This window comes from Populus alba, chromosome 10, assembly GCF_005239225.2.
Source record: "Populus alba chromosome 10, ASM523922v2, whole genome shotgun sequence".
Lineage (NCBI taxonomy): Eukaryota > Viridiplantae > Streptophyta > Magnoliopsida > Malpighiales > Salicaceae > Populus > Populus alba.
The window spans coordinates 275,339-301,210 of record NC_133293.1 but is presented as its reverse complement, the minus strand read 5'-3'; the positions used below and the strand labels follow the sequence as shown (position 1 = coordinate 301,210).

General features: G+C 32.7%; 3 protein-coding genes across 9 annotated transcripts; all 3 read left to right on the top strand.

Annotated features, from left to right (window-relative positions):
• Positions 1-1,336: 1,336 nt before the first annotated feature.
• On the top strand, positions 1,337-11,876 carry LOC118057341 (uncharacterized). 7 transcript variants are annotated; one of them, XM_035069886.2, is made up of 17 exons: positions 1,347-1,571; positions 1,690-2,027; positions 2,171-2,268; positions 2,599-2,718; positions 2,871-3,076; positions 3,439-3,538; positions 4,524-4,595; positions 4,682-4,729; positions 4,815-4,892; positions 4,975-5,094; positions 5,442-5,547; positions 5,966-6,129; positions 6,365-6,499; positions 10,931-11,061; positions 11,291-11,353; positions 11,454-11,532; positions 11,624-11,876. In XM_035069886.2, exons 2-17 carry the CDS (start codon positions 1,760-1,762, stop codon positions 11,693-11,695), a joined length of 1,860 nt encoding a protein of 619 aa, XP_034925777.1. In that variant the 5' UTR covers positions 1,347-1,571; positions 1,690-1,759; the 3' UTR covers positions 11,696-11,876. The 7 variants fall into 7 exon arrangements, 4 of the variants coding, with proteins under 4 accessions (XP_073268200.1, XP_034925777.1, XP_034925779.1 ...); XM_035069888.2 differs by lacking the exon at positions 1,347-1,571 and adding an exon at positions 2,480-2,564 and having other exon boundaries at positions 1,983-2,027; positions 2,643-2,718; XM_073412098.1 differs by lacking the exon at positions 1,347-1,571 and having other exon boundaries at positions 1,983-2,027; positions 2,480-2,718.
• Positions 11,877-13,399: 1,523 nt separating this feature from the next.
• On the top strand, positions 13,400-15,982 carry LOC118057340 (protein TRIGALACTOSYLDIACYLGLYCEROL 4, chloroplastic). Its single transcript, XM_035069883.2, has 5 exons — positions 13,400-13,739; positions 13,856-14,099; positions 14,193-14,547; positions 14,929-15,266; positions 15,615-15,982. The coding sequence occupies exons 1-5, from the start codon at positions 13,480-13,482 to the stop codon at positions 15,810-15,812; spliced, it is 1,395 nt and encodes a 464-aa protein (XP_034925774.1). The 5' UTR covers positions 13,400-13,479; the 3' UTR covers positions 15,813-15,982.
• A 3,812-nt stretch (positions 15,983-19,794) lies between these two features.
• LOC118057339 (uncharacterized) lies at positions 19,795-21,031 on the top strand. Its single transcript, XM_035069882.2, has 2 exons — positions 19,795-20,347; positions 20,495-21,031. Exons 1-2 carry the CDS (start codon positions 19,984-19,986, stop codon positions 20,896-20,898), a joined length of 768 nt encoding a protein of 255 aa, XP_034925773.1. The 5' UTR covers positions 19,795-19,983; the 3' UTR covers positions 20,899-21,031.
• The last annotated feature ends 4,841 nt before the right edge of the window (positions 21,032-25,872 follow it).

Genomic DNA, 25,872 nt, shown 5'->3' with positions numbered 1-25,872 from the left:
ATCTAAACAAAAAAAAAAAAAACCGAATCAAACCGAAAAAAACCGAACCAAACCGGTTTAGAACTGGTTTTTGTCCTAAAAAATCTAAACTGAACCAAACTAAAACTGGTCGGTTTGAATTAGTTTCAGTATTTTTATATAAAATTTTTTTTATTTATTTTTAATAAAAACTGATTTAATATCATTTTTTATTCTAAATAATTATGGTTTTATTTTTCACACATCCTCAAAGAACAATTATAGTTTTTGTTTTTATATAAAATATAATCATGGTTATAAAAAACAATGATTCTTCACGCAACCTTATGAAAAAATAATGAATAATTCTCAAACATTTTGACAATAGAGGTTTGATATTTAATAATCAATAGATAGATAAGACGTAAAGTTTTAGGAAATTTATGGACGATACGTCTGGCTTAGCCAGGCCTAAGCGTCTGGCCTTCATGTGTTTTTTCCCCTATAATCTCAATTAAAGTCGTGGCTTAACAGGCCTAAGCGTCTAGCTTTTATTTTATTTTCCTATAATTTCAATTAAAATTTATTAAAATAAGTTAATTAAAAATATATGTAGGAAAGGAAAGGGCACAATTTTTATATTGTTGTTTTTATCCATGTATCTATTTTATAATTATATAATTAAATAAAAATAGATTATATAAATAAAGTTATTAAATTTAATTAGATTTATAATTAAATTGACAGATTGATTAAGGTTAATCTAAAAGGTTATTGTGTTAATATTTATTAGAAAAAAGCTAATATTGTGTTGAATTTTTTTCCAATCAAACCAAGTTTAAATCGTGTCAAGGGGATCGTGTTTGGACATATTAAGTTAATTATATAACATCAGATCAACTCTACTTAATTTAATTTGGAATCTAAAGTAGGTAAGGGAACAAATTAAAAGGTCTCTAAATTAACTTTTGGGGCGGACTCGAGTTTAATAACACCATCAAAATATTCCCCACGACAATATACGAATAATGTATTATTCTATTTTTTATATATATATATCTTAGGAACATGATAAGATATTGTTTAAGAAATTAATATTTTAGTAAAAATTTCCAAAAATATTTAGCGTATTGATAAGATAAATAGGTTTTAATTAAAGAAATGTATTTTTATTTTTATTCCAAATGGTCTAAATTTGATTTGTTTTGCTTGCTTTCAATTTTTATTAAATAAAAAAATCAAACAAGAAAAATATTTGTTTTTGTAGATCTAGGGATAATATATATATATATATATATATATATATATATATATATATATATATATATATATATGAAGTTAAAGATTAAAACCGAAGTTTTTCCCTCAAAATTTTAATTTTTAAACCCTAAAAATGTTATGTATTCTGTAGTTTTGTAGCTTATTTTCTTTTAACTTGGAATGATGATTTCAATGGAATTTAATGGATATCAATCTAAATGAGTATTGTTCAATGATGATTTCAATGGAATCTAATGGATTGATGAGTATTGTTGAATCTAAATTTATAGATAATTTAATTTCAGGTCGGATTCGGATAAAATCTGAAAAGATAAGATTGGGTTTTAGAGAAGGTAATGGATAATGTTCAATGATTCCCACTGCCCTACCAGTTATGCAAAGGGTTTTATATTTTTCATCTCTCAAAAAGTAAATCTACTTGGAGAAATTCATTTTTTACCATGTGCTTAGGATTTTGAGACCAATCTACTCGGAGTAACAATTGTTAGAGCAAGTGAAGCAACTACTATCTTAGCCTATCATGTCTGTGACGGCGGAGGTTTTGGCCAAATTCTGGTTGGCGCAGCAGAGAGACACCCGTTGTGGTGCTCCATTGTCCAATTCTCCTCTTTTTGTCAGACCCATGTTTGCAAATACCACTAAAAGAGCTCGGATGATGGTGGTGTGCCGTTGCAGTGTTGGAGACCAAATCTTCTCTGTCACACCCTCAACTAATTACGAGTTTGATTATTTAGGACAGAGCACTAAAGGGGATTTGAATCTTAACTTTGACCATCTTGACACTTTTGGTAAATCTCTCTCTTTTGCAAATTCCCATGTAGGAATTGTTGTCCGCAAACAATGTCTGATTGCGTGTTTCTAGTGGAAATTTTTTTTTTTTTTTTGACTTGGTTAGTTAAAGCGTTGCACTTTTCGTGTTCATTCCATGCAGGAATGGATGGTCCGGCAACTTTACAAGGTCCAATTGAGGAGGTTGCTATGAAGGAGGCAGAGGAAGCTGAGGATTTGCTTAATGACTTGGGCATTTCGGTAACCCTTCTTTCGCTACCCTCTTATATTCTGTTGCTTTTCCAATGAAATGATCATAATTTATCCTCAAGTTTCTCTTTATTACTGTTTTCACATTTTTGTTTGCTGCTTCTTGTGCTCAATCTTCGATTTTGATTTATTTATTTGTATTAACCCCTTCTGCATTACTGAAATGTATTTACATGTGGTTTCTCAATCTAATTGAGAACAGCGCTTTGCGGTTTCAATATGTGAACTTCAATGCTCTTCCATTCCTGTCCTGGATGTCTACCAACTTTCGAGTTTCTCTTGTTAAGGTTCGTTGTTGTGATATCATCAGATGTTTTTCAGAGTCCCTCTTCAGCAAGGAATTCATCCCGAGGTATATTTTGCAGCCGTACTTTAAATCTGAGGTCAATTAGTGCCATTGGATATGACATGGACTACACTTTGATACATTACAATGTGAAGGTGAACATCACTTCTTCTCTCAACATCTATCCATGATTAGAGCATCAATGAAATAAAATTCTATCAATTCTACTTGTTTAGTTAGACTCGTAGTATTATATGGATTTGATCATTTGAGTTCTACTGGTGTGTATTTATTTATACTACTGCAGGCCTGGGAAGGGCGGGCTTATGATTATTGCTTGGGAAATTTACGAAGCATGGGTTTTCCAGTTGATGGGCTTGCATTTGATCCAGACTTGGTAATTAGAGGTCTTGTTATAGACAAAGAGAAAGGCAACCTAGTTAAAGCGGATCGATTTGGTTATGTAAAAAGGGCAATGCATGGCACCAGAATGTTGTCTACTCAAGATGTCAGGTGTGCTTTGAACTTTAAACCTCTTCATTTTGATTATTGACAATCCTCTTGATGGCATCCAAGGTGTTTGTTATATTGCAATGATGGATTCAACTTCCCATTCTTCACCTACAGAGTATAATGTTCTCTTCTAATCACACACCTCCTGCTAACATATAGGACGGCGAAATAAGCTTTTTTTGAGCCCCTTTTATCCCTGTACGTAGTTGAACATTGCTATTTGATGGTGCATATATAGCCTGCACTGCAGTCTGCTTGACCTATGATTTAGCTTCTTCAACATTTTTTATTTGATTTGGTATAACTGGAAAACACCGGTGTAATATTTTCCATAGTGGTGCTTAACTTTCTATTCATGGAAGTGAGATGTATGGGAGGGAACTGGTTGATCTGCGGAAGGAGAATCGATGGGTGTTCTTAAACACACTGTTCTCTGTTTCGGAAGCTGTGGCATACATGCAGGTGGGCTGTTTCAATCCATAGAAATTTTTGCCAAACTATAATTCTTTTCGTTTACATGCCATTGAGATGTTTTGTGGCAAATAATTTGTTCTTTCTATTCTGATGGATCTTTCTGCTTCCAACTATTTCTGTTGGTTTTTCTTTCTCTTGACTAGGTAAACAATCATATAATTTAGTTGGCAAGGTTTTTCATTTAGCATGTATACTGACATTTAAAGCAAGCTTGCATGAGTATGTGACAATGGTTTCTAATTTTCAACCCACATTTTAAAGAACTGCCAAACTTTTAATAAAAATAGTTGGAAATTCATGCAGAAAATGAGAAACTTTTTGAACTTTCAATTTATCTTTGATTAATAACTTAAACATTGGTGTAACAGGAAAGGAAACGAAAGGAGTAGAGAGCACAAAACAATTAGCCATCCAAGATGAATTAGTTAGACCGCAATTTCTTAAATTTTAGTGGTGAGAATTCTTCAAGCACAGACATAATGTACTCTGGTGCGTCACACACCCTGTTGTGTTAGAGGAAAGCTGTATGGAATTATGAATTTCCAGCTGACTGACAGGGCTGGTGTTTGACCAGAAATCTTATTGTATTCCATAAATTTCATCATTAATTGATGCCCCAAAAAAAGTAGCCCCTGAACATGGAGCATAGGGTAAAATGTGCCCTTCTATGGTTTCTATAACTAATTTTTAAATTTTTAGCAAACTATATAAACCATGAGACTGTTCGATTAATCCTTGTTCTTTTGTGATTTTGTATATTTATCATGTCATCACTTCGAGAGCTAGAGCATTATGTCAAGAAAGGCCAAAATGCAGTTTCTCTTTTCGAAGGGGGTCCCACTAGTTCTACCTCCGTTATTGTTACTGTCACTTTCATTGTCTTTTATGAACCTTCTAATTCACTGCATGCAACATTTCATTTGCTTGCGACAGCATGTTAATCTTTGGTAGCCTTGTCTGATTCCACTTCCAGATGGTTGTTAGATATGATGAAGGAGCTATATCAGCCGAAATATGCCCACCTGACTATAAAGGACTTTACAAGGCATGTTTTGTAGATTATCAATTGCAACAACTAAAGTGTCATTAGGTATTTGCGTACTTTTTTTTCATACTTGACATGATTTTCAGGCTGTTGGAAAGGCTCTATTTCGGGCACATGTAGAGGGTCAGCTTAAGGTAAATATTTTAATGGGAATTCATTTTCCATTGCTTTTGGTATTTTGGTCCACAAACATTGTGCTGATTGATGGCATTTATACAGAGTGAGATAATGTCAAAACCTGAATTGTTTGTGGAGCCTGACCCAGAATTACCTTTAGCACTGTTAGATCAAAAGGAGGTATTTCTTTGAACTCGCCATCTTTGATTAAGCACAACATTATTATGATCTTGTACTGGGTTCTGAGATTTTTGTGTGACAGGCTGGTAAAAAGCTTCTACTCATTACAAACTCTGATTATCATTACACGGACAAAATGATGAAGCATTCATTTAACAGATCCCTACCAAATGATATGGGCTGGCGAGATCTGTTTGACATAGTGAGTATGCCTTATTTGTCAGCCTTACTTCATGGCAAGTGACTGCTCTCTTCTAATTCTCTTAACAGAAGGCTCCTTAAAGTTTAAGGAGTAACTTGTACTAGACTTTCTTTCTTCCTAACAACATAGTATAAGTATCATTGGCATGACCAAAATTGAAAGATTCTCACCACCTTCCTTTCCCTTTTACCATACCAGTCCTAGGCGTAGACTTCTCGAATTGTTTACTCACAACACTAAATCGTTTTCTTGTTTGATTTTATGTTCAAGATATGGATCTTCTACACTTTGATGAAACCTTGGGTCACTTGTTAATTATGATTTCTTGTTATTCTCTACTTATGTAGGTGATAATATCTGCAAGAAAGCCAGAATTCTTTCAAATGTCTCGCCCGTTGTATGAGGTGGTGACTGGCGAGGGTTTAATGCGCCCATGCTTCAAAGCTTGCAAAGGTGGTTTATGCTTTGTTCATGTCCTTGTTTTATCACTATCCCAGTGCATTCTGTATGGTATATTTTTGTTGGATGAACAGATATTCCATAATTGTGTTCGGATCCTGTGGTGTGCACAAACACATATGCCTGTGATTTTGCTGCAAATACGGCCAAATATTGATTATAAGCAGGATCTTGTGCCTATGGATTTCAACAGCTATCATTAATTGATGCCGGACAGCTTAGGGGAAGTCCAGAATTTTTTTGCTGCAAATACATCATTGTTGGACAGGAAGTCTAGAAATTGTCCTGTCCATCGTTATTTTTGTAAGAACTAATTGTTCTTGTGCCATGAACCGACAACAAGACTTGTATTATTGCACAGTTCAATGGCCCTTGATCAACAATTTTATAAGTTTGTTATTTTCTTCCACAGGTGGATTGTACTCAGGTGGGAGTGCTCAGATGGTGGAAAACTCCTTAGATATCCATGGGGACGAAATATTATATGTAGGTGATCATATTTACACTGATGTGAGTCAATCAAAAGTCCACCAACTATGGCGAACAGCATTGATTTGTCAAGAGCTGGAAGAAGAGGTTGGAGTTGAGATTTTCTTGTACAGAAATTATAGATTGACTAAAAAATGGTAATGAAACTATTTTTAAAATCAGTAAAAGCAGCTTTTTCCGGGGTTGAGCCACAAGTAATGTATCATGTCACTTGTATAGTTTTTGTTTTAAGAACCGAGAATCTTTGGCATTTCTGATATCCCTGATTGATCCAATACTGATAAGTGTTTCCTTTTTGTTGTATTGAATTCTGGATCTGCAGCATAATGCTCTGATTCATAGTAGGGGTCATCGGGCCACACTGATTGAGCTAATTAATCAAAAGGAGGTGGTAGGGGATCTCTTTAATCAACTTCGGCTAGCTTTGCAAAGGCGAAATACAGGACGTCCTGCTCAAGTGAGCATGATTCCTTGCTTAAAATATTGCTCTCGTACTTTTTTAAGCATGTTTCAGTTTATATGTGCTGCATATAGATTCTTGTACCTGTAATGCTGTAATGTTTTGAATTAAAAAAAATTTAGAAAAAGGCAACCAAGTCCTTGGTGGTTTAGAAGTAAGTATAATTGAATAAGGGGTATTATTGTAATTGAATAAAACTTGATAAATATAAAAAGAAGAAAGAAAAAAAAGAAAAGAAAAAGAAAGAGGTATCTGATTTTGAGAGAAAGAGAGTTGCGGGAGAGAAAGGGAAAGAGAAAGAAGAAGAAAAGAAAGGAGAGAAGGATAAAGGAAGGAGAAGAGAAGTAGATGAAATAAGTTTAAAAGGTAAGATTTATGGTTTGAAGTGTATAATATGTTATTTAAACTTTAAATTTCGGTTTTGATTAATTTTAGAGTTTTGAAATTTGTGTTTTGAGTTTATTGATGAATTAATTTGAAGATTAGGGGTTAATTGTTGTGGGTAATTAATTATTAAATTGAATTTGAGAGATTGTAGATAAAAATGATGATTTTGAGTTATGGTTTTGTTTTAATGGTGAATTTGTGTTAGAAATCAGGGGATAACAGTAGGTAATCTGTGAAAAATTCTGGGTTTGAGGTTGAAGATGACGAAAATTCAGTTTGGTCCCTCAAATTGTGAAAATTACAGTTTAGTCCCCAAACTTTGGAAAATTACAAATTGGTCCCTGGAGCATATTCCGAGATTCTGAACAGAATAACATATGAATTATGGATGGAATTACTGTATAGATAAGAGAATTTAACACTTTCAATTTAGTCCTCTAATTTGACAAAAAAATACAATTTGACCCTAAAAAATTTGGTAAAATTCCAGAATGGTCCCTGGAGCATAATGATACATCCTGGATAGAATTGAGGATTAATTAAGGTCAGAATTTCAGTATATTCATTGATTTATGATAAAATTTAGTTTGGTCCTCCATTAGATGAAAATTACAATTTGGCCCTAAAAATATGAAAAAATTTCAGATTAATCCATAGCTGTAATATTAGCTTTTGCAGATTAGTTTGATGAATAATTAAGGGTTATTAAGTGAATTATTACCAATTTTATTAGTTGTTTTTATTATGGATTAAATTTCGAGAAAATCGTTAGATTTTTTGGTTTTTAGAAAAATAACTAGTTTGTCACGACCCGATTCCCAGATCCATGACCAGCACATAGGCAAGGTTCCCTTCCAAGGTTCCAAACCTATACGAACCCAAACTTACATACAATCCTATCCTTTCAAGAACTCAATCAGAGTTTAACGCAGCATTAACAACAAACTAACTTCATAATATAATTTAATTGTCTTAATACAAGAATTAATATAATTCATAGTTTTGGAGCACTAACTTGACATAAAAGGAAGGTACAAATTACAACCAAAAAGCAGGTTCGGAAGGTTCAACAAAAGTAACCTGCTATCAAGCTATAAGCCTGAAAAGAATAATAATGAGAGGGTGAGTTCAACAACTCAGTGAGTATATAATAATCAATATACACACACGAGGTAATACAACAATGAGAATATATATACAATTATGGCTCTAGGTTATTATAGGAGGTTTCTCAAATAGGCCATAACAAGAAGATCATATGGTAAAGTTCGTTAGAAAATCAAAATGCAATGAGCATAAGGCTCTGTACTGTGAGATGATCAGTCCAGACAGGTTGGTGACTCCCCCGACCAACTAGGATTCAGATACGATGTGCACAAAGACTAACACTACCCTGTTAGCATGAGTATTCTGACTGACATACCATAGGTTCATAATCATAATTAAACAAACATATTCATATCTTAAAGCTCAACTCATGACATCAATCAAATGAGGAGCTATCAATTCAGAAGTCAATTCAAAATATATACTGGTTCATATCAAGAATTCAGATTCAATAATTGATCATGCTTTTATCATAAGGATAATAATCAACATATATATATATATATATATATATATATATATATATATTATCAAGAAGCATGATCCAATTCATATTAACAAATCAAATATTTATAATATTTCTCATGCATATGGAAAATTATCCACTCACCTGACTTAAAAAGCAAACAGAAGCCAAAAGCAGACACCGAAGAAAATTCCTACGACATTCTGCCAGTAGAATATCAGGAATTATCTGAATACAAAGAGATATATTCAAGAATGACTCAAAATAACATTTAACCTATTTAATACACTTAACTAAGGGTGTATTCTGTAACCCTAAATGTTTTTGAACTAACTAGTTAATTTTCTTAAAAACCCAAAATTCAACGGTTTTCCCGAAATCTAATCCATAATAAAATAACTAATAAAATCGGTAATAATTCACTAAGTAACCCTTAATTATTCATCAAAATAATCTGAAAAAGCTAATATTACAGCTAGGGACTAATCTGGAATTTATTATACTTTTAGGGTCAAATTGTAATTTTTTTCTAATTGGAGGACCAAACTGAAATTTATCATAAATTCATGAATATACTGAAATTCTGACCATAATTAATCCTCAATTCTGTCCAGGATATATCATTATGCTCCAAGGACCATTCTGGAATTTTACCAAATTTTTAGAGTCAAATGGTAATTTTTGTCAAATTGGAGGACCAAATTGAAAGTGTTAAATTCTCTTATCTATACAGTCATTCTTTCCATAATTCATATGTTATTTTGTTCAAAATCTCGGAATGTGCTTCAGGGACCAATTTGTAATTTTCCAAAGTTCGGGAACTAAACTATAATTTTCACAATTTGAGGGACCAAACTGAATTTTTGTCATCTTCAACCTCAAACCCAGAATTTCAACAGATCACCTACTGTTAGTTCCAGATTTATAACTCAACTTCATCATTCAATTCAACCATAACTCAAAATCATCATTTTTATCTACAATCTCTCAAATTCAATTTAATAATCAATTACCCACAACAATCAACCCCTAACCTTCAAATTAATTCATCAATAAACTCAAAACACAAACTTCAAAACTCTAAAATTAATCAAAATCAAAATTTAAAGCTTAAATAACATATTATACACTTCAAACCATAAATCTTACCTTTTAAACTTATTTCCTCTACTTCTCTTCTCCTTCCTTATCCTTCTCTCCTTTCTTTTCTTCTTCTTTCTCTTTCCCTTTCTCTCCCGCAACTTTCTTTCTCTCAAAATCAGATCCCTTTTTCTTTTTCTTTTTTTTTTTTTTTATATTTATCAAGTTTTATTCAATTACCATAATACCCCTTATTCAATTTTACTCACTCTTTAAGTCACCAAGGGCTTTGTTGCCTTTTTCTATTCCTTTTAATACAAAACATCACAGTATATATTTTGAATTGACTTTTGAATTGATAGCTACTCATTTGATTGATGTCATGAGTTGAGCTTTAAGATATGAATATGTTTGTTTGATTATGATTATGAAGCTATGGTATGTCAGTCAGAATACCCATGCTAACAGGGTAGTGTTAGTTTTTGTGCATATCGTATCTGAATCCTAGTTGGTCAGGGACTGATCATCCCACAGTACGGAGCCTCATGCTCATTGCATTTTGATTTTCTGACGAACTTTACCATATGATCTTCTTGTTATGGTCTATTTGAGAAACCTTTATATAAGAACCTAAAGCCATAATTGTATATATATTCTCATTGTTATATTACCTCGTGTGTGTGTATATTGAACATTATCTACTCATTGAGTTGTTGAACTCACTCTCTCATTATTATTCTTTTCAGGCTTATAGCTTGATAGCAGGTTACTTTTGTTGACCCTTCCGAACCTGTTTTTTGGTTGTAATTTGTACCTTCTTTTTATGTCAAGTTAGTGCTCCAAAACTATAAATTATATTAACTCTTGTATTAAGACAATGAAATTACATTATGAAGTTAGTTTGTTGTTAATGCTGCGTTAAACTCTGATTGAGTTGTTTAAAGGATTGTATGTAAGTTTGGGTTCGTTTAGGTTTGGAACCTTGTTTATGTGCCGGTCATGGATCCAGGATTCGGGTCGTGACAAATGCCTTAGACAGTGTTATCTGCACATGACCTTCAGTTCCTTGCAATCCAGTGCAAATGAACTTATCAAATGCTTGCTTGAATGATTATATTGTACGAGGTCGCACCTGCAGAGTACCCTAAATCCCTAATGTATCTGCATGTTACCTTTAGTTCCTTGCAATCCAGTGCAAATGAACTTATCAATTGCTTGCATGAACGATTTAGTGTACTAGACCGCACCTGCAGAACACCCTAATCCCTAATGTAGCTGGTGGCTCTAAGAAGCAATTTTAGTTTGAGTGGAGGTTTTTTGACTGAACAAGTTGAAAGGAACCGCTGATCATTGGCTGACTTATCTTGCTTCATTTTGTGTACTTTCAGACCCTTGCTGCAACTAACATGGATGATCAAGAACTCACAGAAAGCATGAAAAAGCTATTAATTGTTATGCAAAGACTAGATGAGAAAATTGCTCCAATGCTAGAAGCAGATGGAGAGCTTTTCAATAAAAGGTAAGACTGGCATGGATGGTTGAATTGTAGAACCACCACTTATCTGCCCACTCACAAGACCATTGGTTAGGTTGCATCTTGGATATCCTTGGTAAGTTTGTCTATCAATGAGCATCCTCCTCCTCCTCCTCCTCCTACTCCTAGGTAGCCATCATGTGAAAATTATGAGCCAGTTTTCTTTGATTCCTGTTAAGACATGCTTGAACAAAGAATTCTCATTTTGCAACAGGTGGGGATTTCTTTCACGTGCAGGTCTGTGGGATAAAAGCCACTTAATGAGACAAATTGAGAAGTACACACCTCCACTTCAAAGTCCTCCATATATTTTCTGCATTCTAACTTTTCTCACTTTTCAATGTTGTTGAAAATGGTCTGCATAATTTTAATTGCAGGTATGCTGATATATATACCTCCAGGGTCTCAAATTTCCTCCACTACACCCCTTTCATGTACTTCCGTTCACAAGAACAGGTATGGTGACATTCTTCATCGTGTTTTCTGATGGTTTATTTATTTATTTTGGTAAATGAAGTGACCCTCCATATTTCATTTCCAATCGCAGACGTTAGCTCATGATTCGCATTCATACTACCAGACACAGATTAATGGATCTGCCGTTGACAGCCAGTGCTAATTAAGACTAATAATTTGAATTGAATCTCTGCAAGTCGTGTTGTTAACAGCTACAGTAATGCTGATGATATTATGTATAAATGTTGTTCTATACACTGCACTTATTTCAACAACAACAACAATAAAACCATGGTTGTGTTTTGCAATGTCTTGTATGTTCGTATGGTTTGGCGGTTGCCATTTAATGGCCTTCTAAAGTAAGCAATGGTTATGCTGGTCATCTTTGACTCTAAAAACCTAAAAACTGTTTTGCTTGTTTTTCAAAGAATGTTTTTTAATTTTTTTTTTGGTTAAGGAATACATTAAACTAATATATTTTTTATTTTTTAAAATTTATTTTTAATATCAATATATCAAAACTATTATAATAATAATAATAATAATAATAATTTAAAGTAAAATAGATAGATAAATATTTTTTTAAAAAAAAAACTTTAAAATAAATGAGGCTTAACTGTAAAGTTGTTAGTGTGTTTTTAAAAGAAAGAAAAAATCTGACTTGAGTTATAGACTTTAATATTAAAGTATGAAGAGAAAATGAAAAATAAAAAGAAAAAAAAATCACTTTGATTCAATTCAAGCTAGTATTGCAAACTTGTTACCTGAATTGTGAAAGAATGACATCTTCATAGAAATTATATAGAAAAAAATAAATAATAAATAAATAAAACTCAAAATCAAAGGTAGAAATTGATAAAGAAAGTAGGTTTAAGAAAATATTAAAAAAAAATCAATATTAACTTGGGCTTATATCTCATACCCGTGACTCGGTCATGAGACGGGATGATTGCTTCGAGAAAAATAAAGACATACAATCATCAATAATCAAATATTAAATGATAAAAATAAAATAAAAAATTAATTTTAAAAATGTGAAAAAACAATTAAAAAATGAGAAAAAAAATTATATAAAAATAATAAAATGATGTAAAAACCCTTAACAAATTTGAGATAGCATGACAAATGTATAACCCGAACCGTGAGGCTAGGATATCATCATAAAAAAAATATGCTTAATTTTTAATTAAACTCAATGATAAAATTAAAAAATAAAATTGGTAAAGAAAAGGTAATAATAAAATATTGATATTGATCCAAGTTCAATTTTTATACTCATTACCTAGGTTATAAATTGGGATCACTACATAAAAAAAATAGCAAAGCTTAATTTTAAAAAATCAAATATTAAAAGGAAAAATTAAAGGAAAAAAAACTAATTTAAAAAAAGAAACCAAGGAAAAAAAATTAAAAAAATAAAGGTCAAATCTTAAATAAAAATTAAATTAAATCAAATGATAATGGATGAAATTAAAAATAAATTTAAAAAAAATCAAAAAAATAAAGATCAAATTTGATATAAATACTAAATAGGACAAAATGTTCAAGGGATGAAATATAAAACAAATAATAAAAAATAAGATTCAAAATAACTAGAGTGCAATTAAAAGAACGGGGACTGCAATTGAAATAAGAAGAAAATGGAGGACAATTCTTAAATTTGGATGGGTTGGCACATTCTTAAAAGAACGGGTACTGCAATTGAAATATATATATAGATATATATAAGCAATGCAATTTTAGATTAACCCATTTTAATTCGCTCAACTTGTGACCTGGTTCTTGGACTGACCGGGTTTAAGGTGTTAAAAACGACATGTCGTCCACGGAAAGACTTGGAGGGGTTAAATACGGAAAAAAATCACAAGTTGTAAAAAGAGTTGAAGCAGTGATAGCAGAAACCCCCCAGCTGTGGAAGGTAGGACACACAAAAATCAGAGAAAGGCAATGAACAAGCTAAGATGGGCAATGGATGGAGGGTTTTGGGATCTGGACAGGTCCACACCCAGAACCCTTGAAGGAGAAGGACGGGCAGTGCCAGGAGAACCACTTCCATTGGGTGTTTCAAGAGGTACAAGATTATCAAGACCCAAGCAGATTGACTTCTTTCAGCGTTTTATGTTTGCCCCTTTCATCCCTTCTTATTCTGCTTCCTCCCATGGCTTCTCTCTCCAACGTGTTCTCGCTCTTCCTCTCACTGAAAACTGGTATAATTTCACTGCCCCTTTGAGAAAAGATTCCATCCTTTTTGTTTTCGTTGATGATTAAAGTAGATGTTTGGTTGTGATGTTCTTAAGGTCAAAACGTTTAAAAAAACATGCAGGTTTGCTACATTACTAGCTCAATTCAATTTGCAGAAGTTTGTCTCCTCTTTTAAAAAGAATGGAGCCTTGCAATCTTCACGCCTAGAGAACATTAGGAAACATCTTGAGGATAAGTCCTTATATGCACTTGGATTTTGTTCAGAGCTCTTGTTAAGTCCTTGTGATACACTTCTCTTGAGCTTGGATTTTTATGGTGATGATAACAATAAGAAACCTCGTAAGAAAGCAATCTTTCATCATAAGGCATGTGTTTGTTTGTTTGTTTGTTTTATTTAATTTTTGCCACTCTGCTTTTCACTTTCTGCAATTTTGAGTGTTATTTTCATGTGTTTGCAGTTCCCAAATCACAATTTAAATGCGGAGGCAGTTTGGCCTGGACTTTACATTGACAAGGCCGGTAATTATTGGGATGTACCTTTCTCCATGGCCATTGATCTGGCGTCTCTTGCTTCTGACTCTGGTGCTAGTTATCATTTCTGTATGCATCATAGTGCCGGTCAGCCTATGCAGCTTGGAGGTGATGAGACCGTTGAGGTTCCTGCTACACTACTTCCTGGTATCTCTTTGAAAAGTGCTTTTTCCTTAAAGAAAAATGTTGAGATTTGGAGAAGCAATGCTCAGAAGTTGAAGATGGTGCAGCCCTTTGATATTTTTCTCTCCAATCCTCACATTTCGGCTTCAGGGGTCATTGGTAAATTGCAAGTTCTTAACTTATTTTCTGTATGCTAATTATGAACCAGACTGGATGAGTGGCATGGGGGCATCCCTATAAATTATAGGCACTTTCTCATTTTCTCTATTCAAACAATTGTTTCCTTAAATATACATCATGAAAATGACCTGCATTTGCATCATTATGAAGTTTAGAGGCTTACTGCAGATGTAAATTTGAGTTCTGTACATATCTAGTAATGAAGCTAAAGCCCTATCTTTGGTTGGAGCCTTGGCCAAACATGCTATGGAAGTTGTTGTAGGCTTTTAGCAGTTATTGCTTCATAGTTTCGGCTCCCGTCTGCCATTTCAAATGTAAATCATTTATCTGTATCTCTTACTGATATTTGAACGCATACAGGTGCTGCTGTGATGGCCTGTTTTGGGGATAATTCAGTTCGGCCACAAGTGGTAGATGAATCTCAGCAGTTTGAAGGCTTCTGTCTTCGTGCTCCTGCTGTAAAATCCACCTTATTAGTGGATGCATTTTCATCTGTTTCATTTACTGCTCAGCACGGAAACTTCCAAAGACTATTATTAGATCTTACTCGATTTCATGCACGCCTGGATTTCCCTTCTGCTTCCAAATTTCTTTCAGGTGCCACCAGATTAGCACAAGACTTTTGTAATTCTCAACAGCCAACCATGGAAACAGTTCAGGCAATTTGCCCCAAGGCAACCGTTTCTTTTCAGCAGCAGGTAGGTCTTAGCTTCTAGCATGGCTGTCATTTCCAAAATACGTTGGCATATTATTAGCAGATGAAACTAAAGGCAGCAAAAGCGAAGTTGTTAAATCAAGTGTATTCTTTGTTATTTCAAGATTTGCTTTAAGGTCACTGTTTTTCATAGGAACTTCTTTTAGTTGTATGTTTCTTGTAGAAGCATTGAACATGTACTACAGTCTAACAAGTTAATGTCAGCACTTGCATGCTTGTCAACTGCTTTTTAAATATTAGCAAGAAAATATCTTCATGTTTCTCATTTTCCTCTTCCTTCATGCACTCCTAACCTCTTTCGTGGAACTATATCTTTCCACACTGGTTGCAGATTGCAGGACCTTTCAGTTTTAGAGTTGATTCTGGAGTTGAGATTGATTGGAAGAACAAAGATTGGCATATGTGTGTGGATGATCCAGTATTTGCCATTGAATATGCTTTGCATGTCCTTGGTTCAGCAAAGGCTGTTGCTTGGTATTCACCAAAGCATCGGGAATTCATGGTAGAACTTCGCTTTTTTGAAGCCTAACTGTCTCTGTACCACCTAAGGATGCTATATTTCCAGTATTTTCTGCTGAATGCATGGAAATTTAGTTTTTCTCCTCGTGTTACTTGGTTCATTTAAGAAGGCAGTTCCCATTGTAAACTTTTGCCACCATTTATCAAAGTTATGAAGAAGACTTCAATGATTCACGTTTATTGTTGAGTAATCCAACTCAATGAAAGTTGTAAATTCTGCTTTTCATTCAAGACAATACTTTCCAGAATGAATAAAATACTGTTTATGTCTCCTTGGAACCTTCTATGGTTAAGGCTTTAATGGAAGGTCAGTATGTAAGGTCTCTAGGACTTGAATGGATTAGTGGAAGCTCAGCACTTCCTTTCTTCTCTGGCCAAACATGAAACAAATTTCTTCAGAACATGCGGCAAGTATAAATGCTTCACATTTAACTAAAAGATGGTCTGCAAGATTACCTCTCCAGTGAAATAATGATTGTAATGTCCAATGGCTAGAGCACTATGACCTGCGACATGGAGAATCACGCAGCAGTAAACCATGGTTTCTCCTCAGGGGCTGGTGACCGGTGTTCCACAGAAGCAAGGATGCATTCTTGAAACCTATTAATGGAGCATTGCACGGTTTCTCATTTGACCTCCTGCAGAAATTTACAAAATCAGAATACATGTGTGTTTGACAAGATATATAACTGCCTAATGCTCCAGTAAACTATATGGCAATGGAGAAATTGCACAAGCATAGTTTGTGAAATATTGTTTTGAGATTTCACTTGGAAGCTTGAAACGGGCCTTTTTCAACATCAGAGACAAGCCATGGTTCCAACTCCCATGATGTCCATGGCGCATCAAGTTCTTCAGAACTCAGTAAAATATGGATTAGTCTTAGCTTACATGATGTCTGATTTGCAATACCTAAGTAAACTTTTTTAGAAACAAGCACTTAAAGAGCTGTTTTGAATAACAGAATTAGATGATCAAATGCCTACAAACAGCACAAATCTTCACTAATTTTTCAACAACAAAGTAGAATTGCATTCAATATTGAACAATTTTCATTTCCTTCTCTTCCCCTTGCAGGTGTTTTGGTAACAAACAAGTCTTGAATCTTATGCTGTGATCACCACCGAGACTGGTTGTATGGCAACCTGAAGGAAGCCGCAGATGCTCTTCGTTACACCTAACGGCTACAAGACAGCCCGTGAGGTGGGGTGGGGCAGATAGTGTGTATTTAGCGGAATCTTTGGGACAATATCAGGAGGAATTGCTTCCTTTCCAATTTGGAGCAGCAGCAACCTATAAAATTGATCGACAGAATATGGCCTGTCAATTTTCAGAAGCCATATCCAAGAACTAGCTCATACTGACCTCCCAAAAACTGAGCAGCATTCAAATGGAAAAGTCCTGATAACTACATTCAAACATATAAAAGCTAACTTCATGATGCAGACTTCTAAGAAATACTATGATTTACCATGTTTTTCCGCACTTGTCTTGTACATGAAACCTGAGCCTTCGACTTCTTGCAGGAGCAGAGCTCCTTTTTACGATTATGATCAAAGAGCTCAAAAGGAGATACTCAAGAAGAGCATGTACAATCTGGGATCCCAACAAAGAAACCAACCATCTTCACTGGATTTGCCATCCCATCGTTGCGTGATGAATTGACGGAAGCAGAGAGATCGTGGGTTCCAATAAAATGATTTGCCGCTTCTCTCACTGCAACAGCATTGAGTTTACGAGTAAATGGTATGCGTATGATCCGATTACATAAATTAAGTATAACCTGCTACCAATAAGTTTTAGAAATAGAATATAATCTACACAAGTAATTACAATCTAGATTTAAAATAAAAATTAATTATATAAATTTTAAATAATTATTTTAAAATAAAATATATAATATTTTACCATAATTTTGATTAGGTTTTTATACAAATTCTATAATTTTTAACACAATTGTGAAAAATAACATAACTCAAGAGATATATTTCAAAATTAATAAAAGCAGGTCGGATAATGCTATAATTAGTGGTTTGCGATAATCCAATAAATTTAATTATGAAAAGAATTTTTTAAAAGATTAAAAAAATAATTTTTTTTTCTTTTACATAATCTCCAATTAATTAATGGGATCTATAAAATACTCATAAAAATTAAAAAAATATTGTTTTTACATTGATGATTTCAGTGAAACCTAAACAAACAAGAGCATACATTATAATAAACACAATTGAAATAACCAAAGAAAAAATGAGACAAAGGAAGTGGTAATAGTGCTCCATTAAGCCCGCCTCCCCCCTCTCATGCCTTCCATGTTTTATATGATATAAGCACATTTATACATACTATTAGGTTGCATGCATGTATTTAGATGCTTTTAATTGATGATGTGAAATATGTTTTTTTGATGGTTGGATTATAAATTAATTATAGATTCTAACAAGATAGTTTATTTTTTCATGGTTTATGAATCTTGTAGCTTGTTGTAAAAAGCCTATAACCTATAAAATAATTTTTTTTGTGGGATTTAGTGATTCTTAAATGATAAAATCATTAACCTTTAAACAAATATTTACAATAAATAAGAGAATAAACATTTATTATTAATAACAAGCTTACAAGAGTGTTTGTTCTTAGTTTTGAAGTGATATATGCTCTAAAAAAAAAATTATTTTTATTAATAATAAAGATTGTAAACCCTTTATCTAAGTGGTTTAGGAGTATTCATAACCTCTTAACCTTGTTATTTTACTGAAGTGGAATGGTTAGAAAGTCATTTTCTCATGATAACATTAATGAAGGATAAATGTCTCTTACACAATATTAACATGGGACAAATATCCCTTACATAATATTTAATAAAGGACAAATAATCCTTACACGATATTGATAAGATGAGAATATAGTTGGCCTTTAAAAGATTTTTATACACCTATAGGTGTAGAGAAATGAATAACTTTGACATTAACATTTTATGGCCCAACAGAGTTTTATGACCCAACACGGAGCATCTAATGATCTCAAGACTTTTAGTCATTCATGTTTGGCACACGACCAAGCCTATGGTTGATAAGTCTGGCAATGAGCCTAGACCCATGTCCATTTGGGCTTGGCACGTAGGTGAGCCCAAGGGCATTGGGTTGGGTAGTTTGTCAAATCCATGTTCATTTAGGCTTATCATGTAACTGAACCTAAGAATATCTAGTTTGGTAGCTCGTTAGATCTATATTTATTTGGGCTCAACACATAACTGAACATAATAATATTTGGTCTGGTAGCTCGTTAGACCCGTGTCCATTTAGGTTAACATATGATTGAACCCAAAGACTTTGGGTCTGACAGCTCTCCAAGCATGTGTCCATTTAGACTTAGCACGTGGCTAAATCCAAGGACGCTAGGTCTAGCAACTCATTAAACCCACAATTGTTTAGGCTCCACACATGGCTATACCTAGATCATCATATAGCTAAATTCAAAAATATTAAGTATGGTAAATCATCAGATTGATGTGCTTAAGCTCAACGCGTATCTAAATTTAAAATTGTTCAAGTTAGAAGTAAGTCAAACCCATATTATTTGAGTCTAGTATTATGCTAAACCTAGATATATTAAGTTATTACTATGCATTTGACACTATTAAGCATGGATTTAAACTAAAAAATAAAAATGTTAAAAATACATTAATACATCGAATATATAAGTTATTGGATCAACTAGGCAGTAGCGTCTAGAACCGAGTGGTTAATGACACTCCCCCCCTCCAATTTATCCGTCGGTAGATTGGATAGGTGTCTCGGATGAGAACAAGAGTAAGAAATTTTCAAAAGGGTAGCCTTACATTAAGAAGCTGACTCGTGGCACACTGAGAAGGACACATGTCAATCACGTAAACACTTGGCATATTCTTGAGTCTCCACGTTGCATGGCGTCTGTCATCTGATCAAGAAGCTCCTCAACTTGTCCCTTAAAAAACCCCCCCAGCCCCTACTTCTACTTCCACTTCCAATCGTGCTCATTATTCAGTTTTCATCACTTCCCTTCCTCGCTGCTTGCTTTTTATTTTTATGATCTTCCTCGTTGCTTGCTAATTGCTATAGTGTGTTGTTTTGTTATACCTGATATAGGAGAGGATAAATTAAGTACTGTACTGTTGTGAGTGGTATCTTTCTTTGATTTTCTTGATGATCATGCCTTCCAAGAATGGTACTTGTCGGCTCTCGGTTTTGTTTGTGGTGGGGATACTGGTGATGATGTTTGCCATCAGTTGTAGCTGCTCTGGTGCTGATCGTTCTTCAACCACAGCAGAAGAAAGCCAAGATTTTGAAGTGGTGACGGATGGAATGAAAGAAGCAAGAGGTAAGACAGGAGAGAAGGCAGAAGAGGATGGTAAAGAAGCCAAAGAATCCACCGAGTCATGGGCCGAATGGGCCAAGGAGAAAATCTCTGAAACCATTGGGCGAAAGCAGGATGATGCCATGGAGGCTGCTAAGAGAGCTTCTGATACAGCCTCTGACACTGCTAAGATGGCCAAAGACAGAGCATCTGGTTAGTTAATTAGTGAATTGATTACTCCTCTTATGAGCAAGAACGTGCAAGTTTTGGTTAAATGATTTCTTTTGGAATTTGGTTTTCTTGCTAATCCACGCATTCCAAATTAGCGATTCTTATATGTGTTATTCTAAATTTGAGCAGAAGCCACTCAATACGGTGCAGAAAGGGCAGGTGACATGAAAGATACTGCGACAGAGAAGATTAAAGAAATGGCAAACGCAGCCAAAGAGAAGGTTAGCGAAATGGCAAGTGCATCGAAAGAAACGATTGCTTCAACAACGGGTGCAACTAAAGAGAAGGCAAGCGAAGCCTCTGGAGCAGCAAAAGAAAAGGCCTATGAAGCAGAGGAGAAGGCAGCGGAGAAAGCAGAGCAGATAAAGGAGAAGACAGCTCGAAAGGACGAAGAAGCCAAAGAGAAGGCTAAAGAGAATTATGAGACTGCGAAGCAAAAGACTGCTGAAACTCTGGAGGCTACAAAGCAGGAGTCACAGCATATTAAGGAAAAAGTAGGTGGTAGTGGTAAGGAAAGGGATGGAGAGCTTTGAGATATATCTGTGCATTACATTTGCAACCAAAGTTTTATGGATCTCTCCAATCCCATGTTGTTGTTTTGTGCTTTTAATTCAGATGTATGAGCTTTGTCTGTAAATAAGAAGAGATCCATCTGCCTTCGCTTCCCATCTCCTGTCAGAACATGGGAGTAATGTCCTTTCGAGCCCAACTCTGCGGCTTTGAACTCCATTTTGATGAACACGATTTATTTAAGTTAAAGCCCACGTAAGAGGACCCAAGGGACCTGCTCTAGCTCTTCCACTTGATTTCGAAACACACAAGAGGCAACTTTAAAATTACATTACCCTAATTGCTGTCTTGATTTTATTGGACCGTATTGCATCCATCTTTGAATATAAATTATAAATAACCGAACATTTTTTAACGTTTGAAAATATATATTTATTGTGAAATTAAATAATAATAATTTTACGTGGTATTCACACTAGAGGGAGGATGATGAAGCAGCAATAATAATAATAATTGAAAGATAGAGAAATCTTCAAGAGTCTCATGAGTAATTAATCTCCATCATTGTCAATCAAAGTGCTGCATTATCCTCATGATCTATGTCACCTCTAATAACAACTTTGTTAAGAAAAATAAAATTAAAAATTAAATGGTTTAGACGTGTTTTAAAAGGCTTGAAAATATCAAACTGATATTTTTCTTATAAAGATTTCCAATGATTATATATGATTATCAAATATCAAAAAATAAAAAAATCTTCTTTTCCAAGGAAAAAAGCAACATTCGTACCATACACACAAATCAAACCCTTTTTTGTTTGGACATATTGCTTGCATTAATCTACAAGGTTGCATGAGCACCCAAGAACAGGAGCCAGAACCCAGATGTGGATCTCCATTTGTGGAGTCCCGAGCAAGAATGCGAGCTACAGTAGAGAACCCTGTCACTTGTGAAAGTGGGATTCATATTTCCCCATCAATTAATGCTTGAAAGTGGCTTGCTGGCCTGTGAATTTCCCATGATTCTTGTCATTTTCCTTCACCCGGATGAGTACTCAGTAGGTATGGAAATTATTTTGTCCTCGATCGAGTTCGTGAACAGAGTAATTTGTTCATCTGCTGCACGCAACAGAGAGAGAAAAAAGGCAGCATATACGCATAGCGTGCACACGTAAGAGAGAAGACTTGTACTCCTCCATGTTCGTTCTTACCAAGTTTTTAATATTTTGAAGGATTGATCTGATTATTATTCCTTGCTCCATATAACGTGTTAGCTTCGTCTACATACCCTTGCTTAATTGGCCAGTGAAAAAGAAACGTAGGGAGGGGAGATTGGATAGTTTACTCACTACTGCCTCTTTCCTTGATTTTTTAAGCCAATAAATGGATATGTCTGAGCTCTCTTATCTTGGGGAAATTTGACTTTTAATCTCATCTCTCATCAGGGAAGGGAAGGGAAGGGGAGGGGAAAGCACTCATTAATCTAGGCTACTTATCTCAGACTGCCCTCGTTGATTTTATCATCTTTGCTTAATTTGGTCCATAAAAAACTCAATACTTGCACGAAATCTAATTTTGACCCTTTATATATATATATAACATTCAAGTGTGCTTAAAGAAATGGGAGAACTCTTGGGTTAATAAGGGAAGTGAATTAAGCTGGTTGAGCAAAATTTAAAGAAAATAATTGTTTAAAATTAATATTTTTTTTATGTTTTTAAATTGTTTTGATATGCTGATTAAAAATAAATTTTTTAAAAATAAAAAAAAAATTATTATTTTAATATATTTTTAAATAAAAAATACTCTAAAAAACATTTACTACCACACTCTTAAATGTTCCTTAAATCTTGCAACTCCACCATTTCTTGCTTAATGGAGTGACATCACCATAAAATTATACAATACTCAATAAATAATTAATAGTATCTTATCTTATTAGTTACTCTATCTATTAAAAAAAAAAAACACATATAAAGAGAAAAGAAAAGATGAAATTTATTCATAAAAAAATAATAAGAATATTTATTTATTTTAATTATATCTATTTCTTTTTAAAGTAAAACCAAGAAATATCTAATAAAATATAACTATTTACTTCCTTAAATATCATAAAATTGACCCTTTTTATATATATATATATTAATATTTTGACCCTTTATAGTTATATATAATTTTACCCTTTATATATATATATAACATTCAAGTGTGCTTAAAGAAATAGTAGAATTCTTGGGTTAACATGAGAAGTGAATTAAGCTGGTTGAGCAAAATTTTAGAAAATTAATATTTAAAATTAATATTTTTTTATGGTTTTAGATTGTTTTGATATACTGATATCGAAAATAATTTTTTAAAAAAAATATATTATTTTAATGTATTTTTGAGTAAAAAACACTTTAAAAAAACATCTATTATCACACTCTTAAATATCCCTTAAATCTTGCAACTCTGCCATTTCTTGCTTAATAAAGTGACATCACCATAAAATTATATGATACTCAAAGAATAATTAATAGTATCTTATTAATTATTTTATGTATCTATCTTAAAAAAAAAAAAAAAAAAAAGCACACAAGGAGAAAAGAAAAGATGAAATTTATCCATAAAAAAAATAATAAGAATATTTATTTATTTTAATTATATCTATTTTTTAAAAATAAAACCAAGAAATATCTAATAAAATATAACTATTTACTTCCTTAAATATAATAAAATTGCTCGACACCTTTCTCTTAGACGCGGCCCAAATTACGCGGAGTGTTGACTGTATTTCATAAAGGATAATGTTATTGTTTATTTACTATATATATATATATATATATATATATATAAAAAGACAAAGAACATGTGATAGTTTTGAGATTTTTTATAAGAAAGATATAGGAAAACGTGATCTTTTTGTATCCACTGTTTATATTTATTTATTCTTTTGTTAATAACTAAACAATCCTTTATACGAAAATTGAGAATTTATTTTAAATTCTGAATTAATATTATCTAGATATATAAATTGAATTAGAATTTATCCTTAAAATCTTTGAAAAGCAAATTTTGTTTTTTTAGATATATGAATTAGCTTAAAGATATTTTAACCCATAAGATAATATTTATCTGCATGATCATGCTAATAATTCTTTTTTATTGAAAATATTGTTACAATATTAAGTTGGAATATAAAAACATTATTTTATAATTGAGAAAGGATATTCTCTTTTCAATGCCACGTGGTTCAAGGTTATTCCATTTTATGGAGTGGAAGCCATGTATAGCCCGCCACGCCATGTCGTTGCTTGCCTTATATAAGCACATAGCACATGGCAATTATCAATTAATTAACTAACAATAATGTTTAATTACGTAAGGTAGGTGAGCAATTGGGAAATTAATTAAAAATGGAAACGGTCCAATAAATAATTGATACATTTATGAAAATGGGAAACATCCACGTTAGATGTTGAAATAGTCCACGAACTCGTTGTTATCATTAAAACTTTACATCTTTGGTTTTCGAATTACAATTAGTAACATGTGTTAAATTATTGTTTTAATACCCGGCTCCACATAGCAGATTGACGTGTGACATGGACCTATATCAGGTTGGATTTTAATAAAAACAAAAATAAAATTAATTTAGTATAACTCAATAAGAAATACTTAGATTAATTCATAACATGATCAACATGGAAAAAACTATGTCAAAACATTAAATTTTTATCATTTTTTAGGTTTTTTAAATGATATTATTTTAATTTTTTTATAAAATAAAAAAAATTAGATTGATCTAAATTAATTTAGATTAATTCATCTAATTTATGATCCAGAATTCTTAATAAGTTGGTGAAAATGATTGTTACAATAAACAAATGTGTGAAATTTTATGTATAAAAAGGAAAAGATTTGTGAAGATTCTGTAAATGATAGGTTTGGTGACTAAGAAAAATTATCCAAAAAAAACTTATTTTTTACTGATATTCCTGTGTCCTAAAAACATATATCACTATTTATTATAATAATATAATTATTATATTACTCCTTTGATCATTTATCTTTTATCTTTGTTTTAAGAATAAGATGGTCTTTTCACCGTAAAATAAATATTTTTTAAGAATTGTATAAAGTTATTTTGGTAATTGTGTTCTTTGATGCATGGTAAAATTACTAATATAACACTTAAATAAAATAATCTAATATCTTCTGCACATGAGTAATTTTATATATTTTTTTATTTTTGGTTGAACAATAAAATTATTGCATTACCCTTACCATTCAATTTTTTAACCTTAGCTTCAGGGGCTTATTGTAATTTTATTATGGTTTGTATGTTATTATTATGGAATTCTATGGCACTTTTGGTTTTATACAAATAAAATAAAAAATAAAAAAGCTACTAAAGCGTGTCTCGCACACACCAGCCACTTATCACCTTTAAGCAGCGCGTGCAACTAGCTTTAGTGATTGTAATTGTAATTCCACTGTATCATTTGATTTGTTCCAACATCCTTTTCTCCTAAGTGGTGTCTATGTAGTGGTTTAATATGGTTTGACCCAAAATTGCTTTTATTTTCTTCTTTTTTTCCTTTTTTTTTTTTGGATTGTGTGTTAGGTTTGCCATGTAAAAATCACACTAGCCCTTAATTTTTTTTATTCAATCCCTCTTCTGTATTTGTAATTTTTTATTTACATTGATTATTTCATATTGAATTTTATTTTCGATTTCATCCATGGTTATTTGATTTTATAAATTTATTTTTAAATTTGATTTTTTTTTTTAATTGCTATTTATTTTATTTTGAATCATTTTCTTGGTTGTTTTTTTTTTTCAATTCCACCTCTAAATATTTCATTTTCATTTAATATTTCATGTAAAATTTGATCCTAATTCTAATTGCTATTTTCTTAATGGATTTGTTTTTTACAATTCCATCCCTATAAATTTCATTTCAATTGATTTTTTCCTAAACATTTAATTTCATTTATTTTTTATATTCAATTTAG

Excerpts from the sequence above, each read along its gene's own strand:
- LOC118057341 (XM_035069886.2), top strand. The coding sequence starts at position 1,760 with ATGTCTGTGACGGCGGAGGTTTTGGCCAAATTCTGGTTGGCGCAGCAG. Across the intron at positions 2,028-2,170 it reads TGACCATCTTGACACTTTTG|GAATGGATGGTCCGGCAACT; the intron begins GTAAATCTCTCT and ends CATTCCATGCAG. Across the intron at positions 5,095-5,441 it reads GGCGAGATCTGTTTGACATA|GTGATAATATCTGCAAGAAA; the intron begins GTGAGTATGCCT and ends CTACTTATGTAG.
- LOC118057340 (XM_035069883.2), top strand. The coding sequence starts at position 13,480 with ATGAACAAGCTAAGATGGGCAATGGATGGAGGGTTTTGGGATCTGGAC. Across the intron at positions 13,740-13,855 it reads CTTCCTCTCACTGAAAACTG|GTTTGCTACATTACTAGCTC; the intron begins GTATAATTTCAC and ends AAAAACATGCAG. Across the intron at positions 15,267-15,614 it reads CCGTTTCTTTTCAGCAGCAG|ATTGCAGGACCTTTCAGTTT; the intron begins GTAGGTCTTAGC and ends CACTGGTTGCAG.
- LOC118057339 (XM_035069882.2), top strand. The coding sequence starts at position 19,984 with ATGATCATGCCTTCCAAGAATGGTACTTGTCGGCTCTCGGTTTTGTTT. Across the intron at positions 20,348-20,494 it reads GGCCAAAGACAGAGCATCTG|AAGCCACTCAATACGGTGCA; the intron begins GTTAGTTAATTA and ends AAATTTGAGCAG.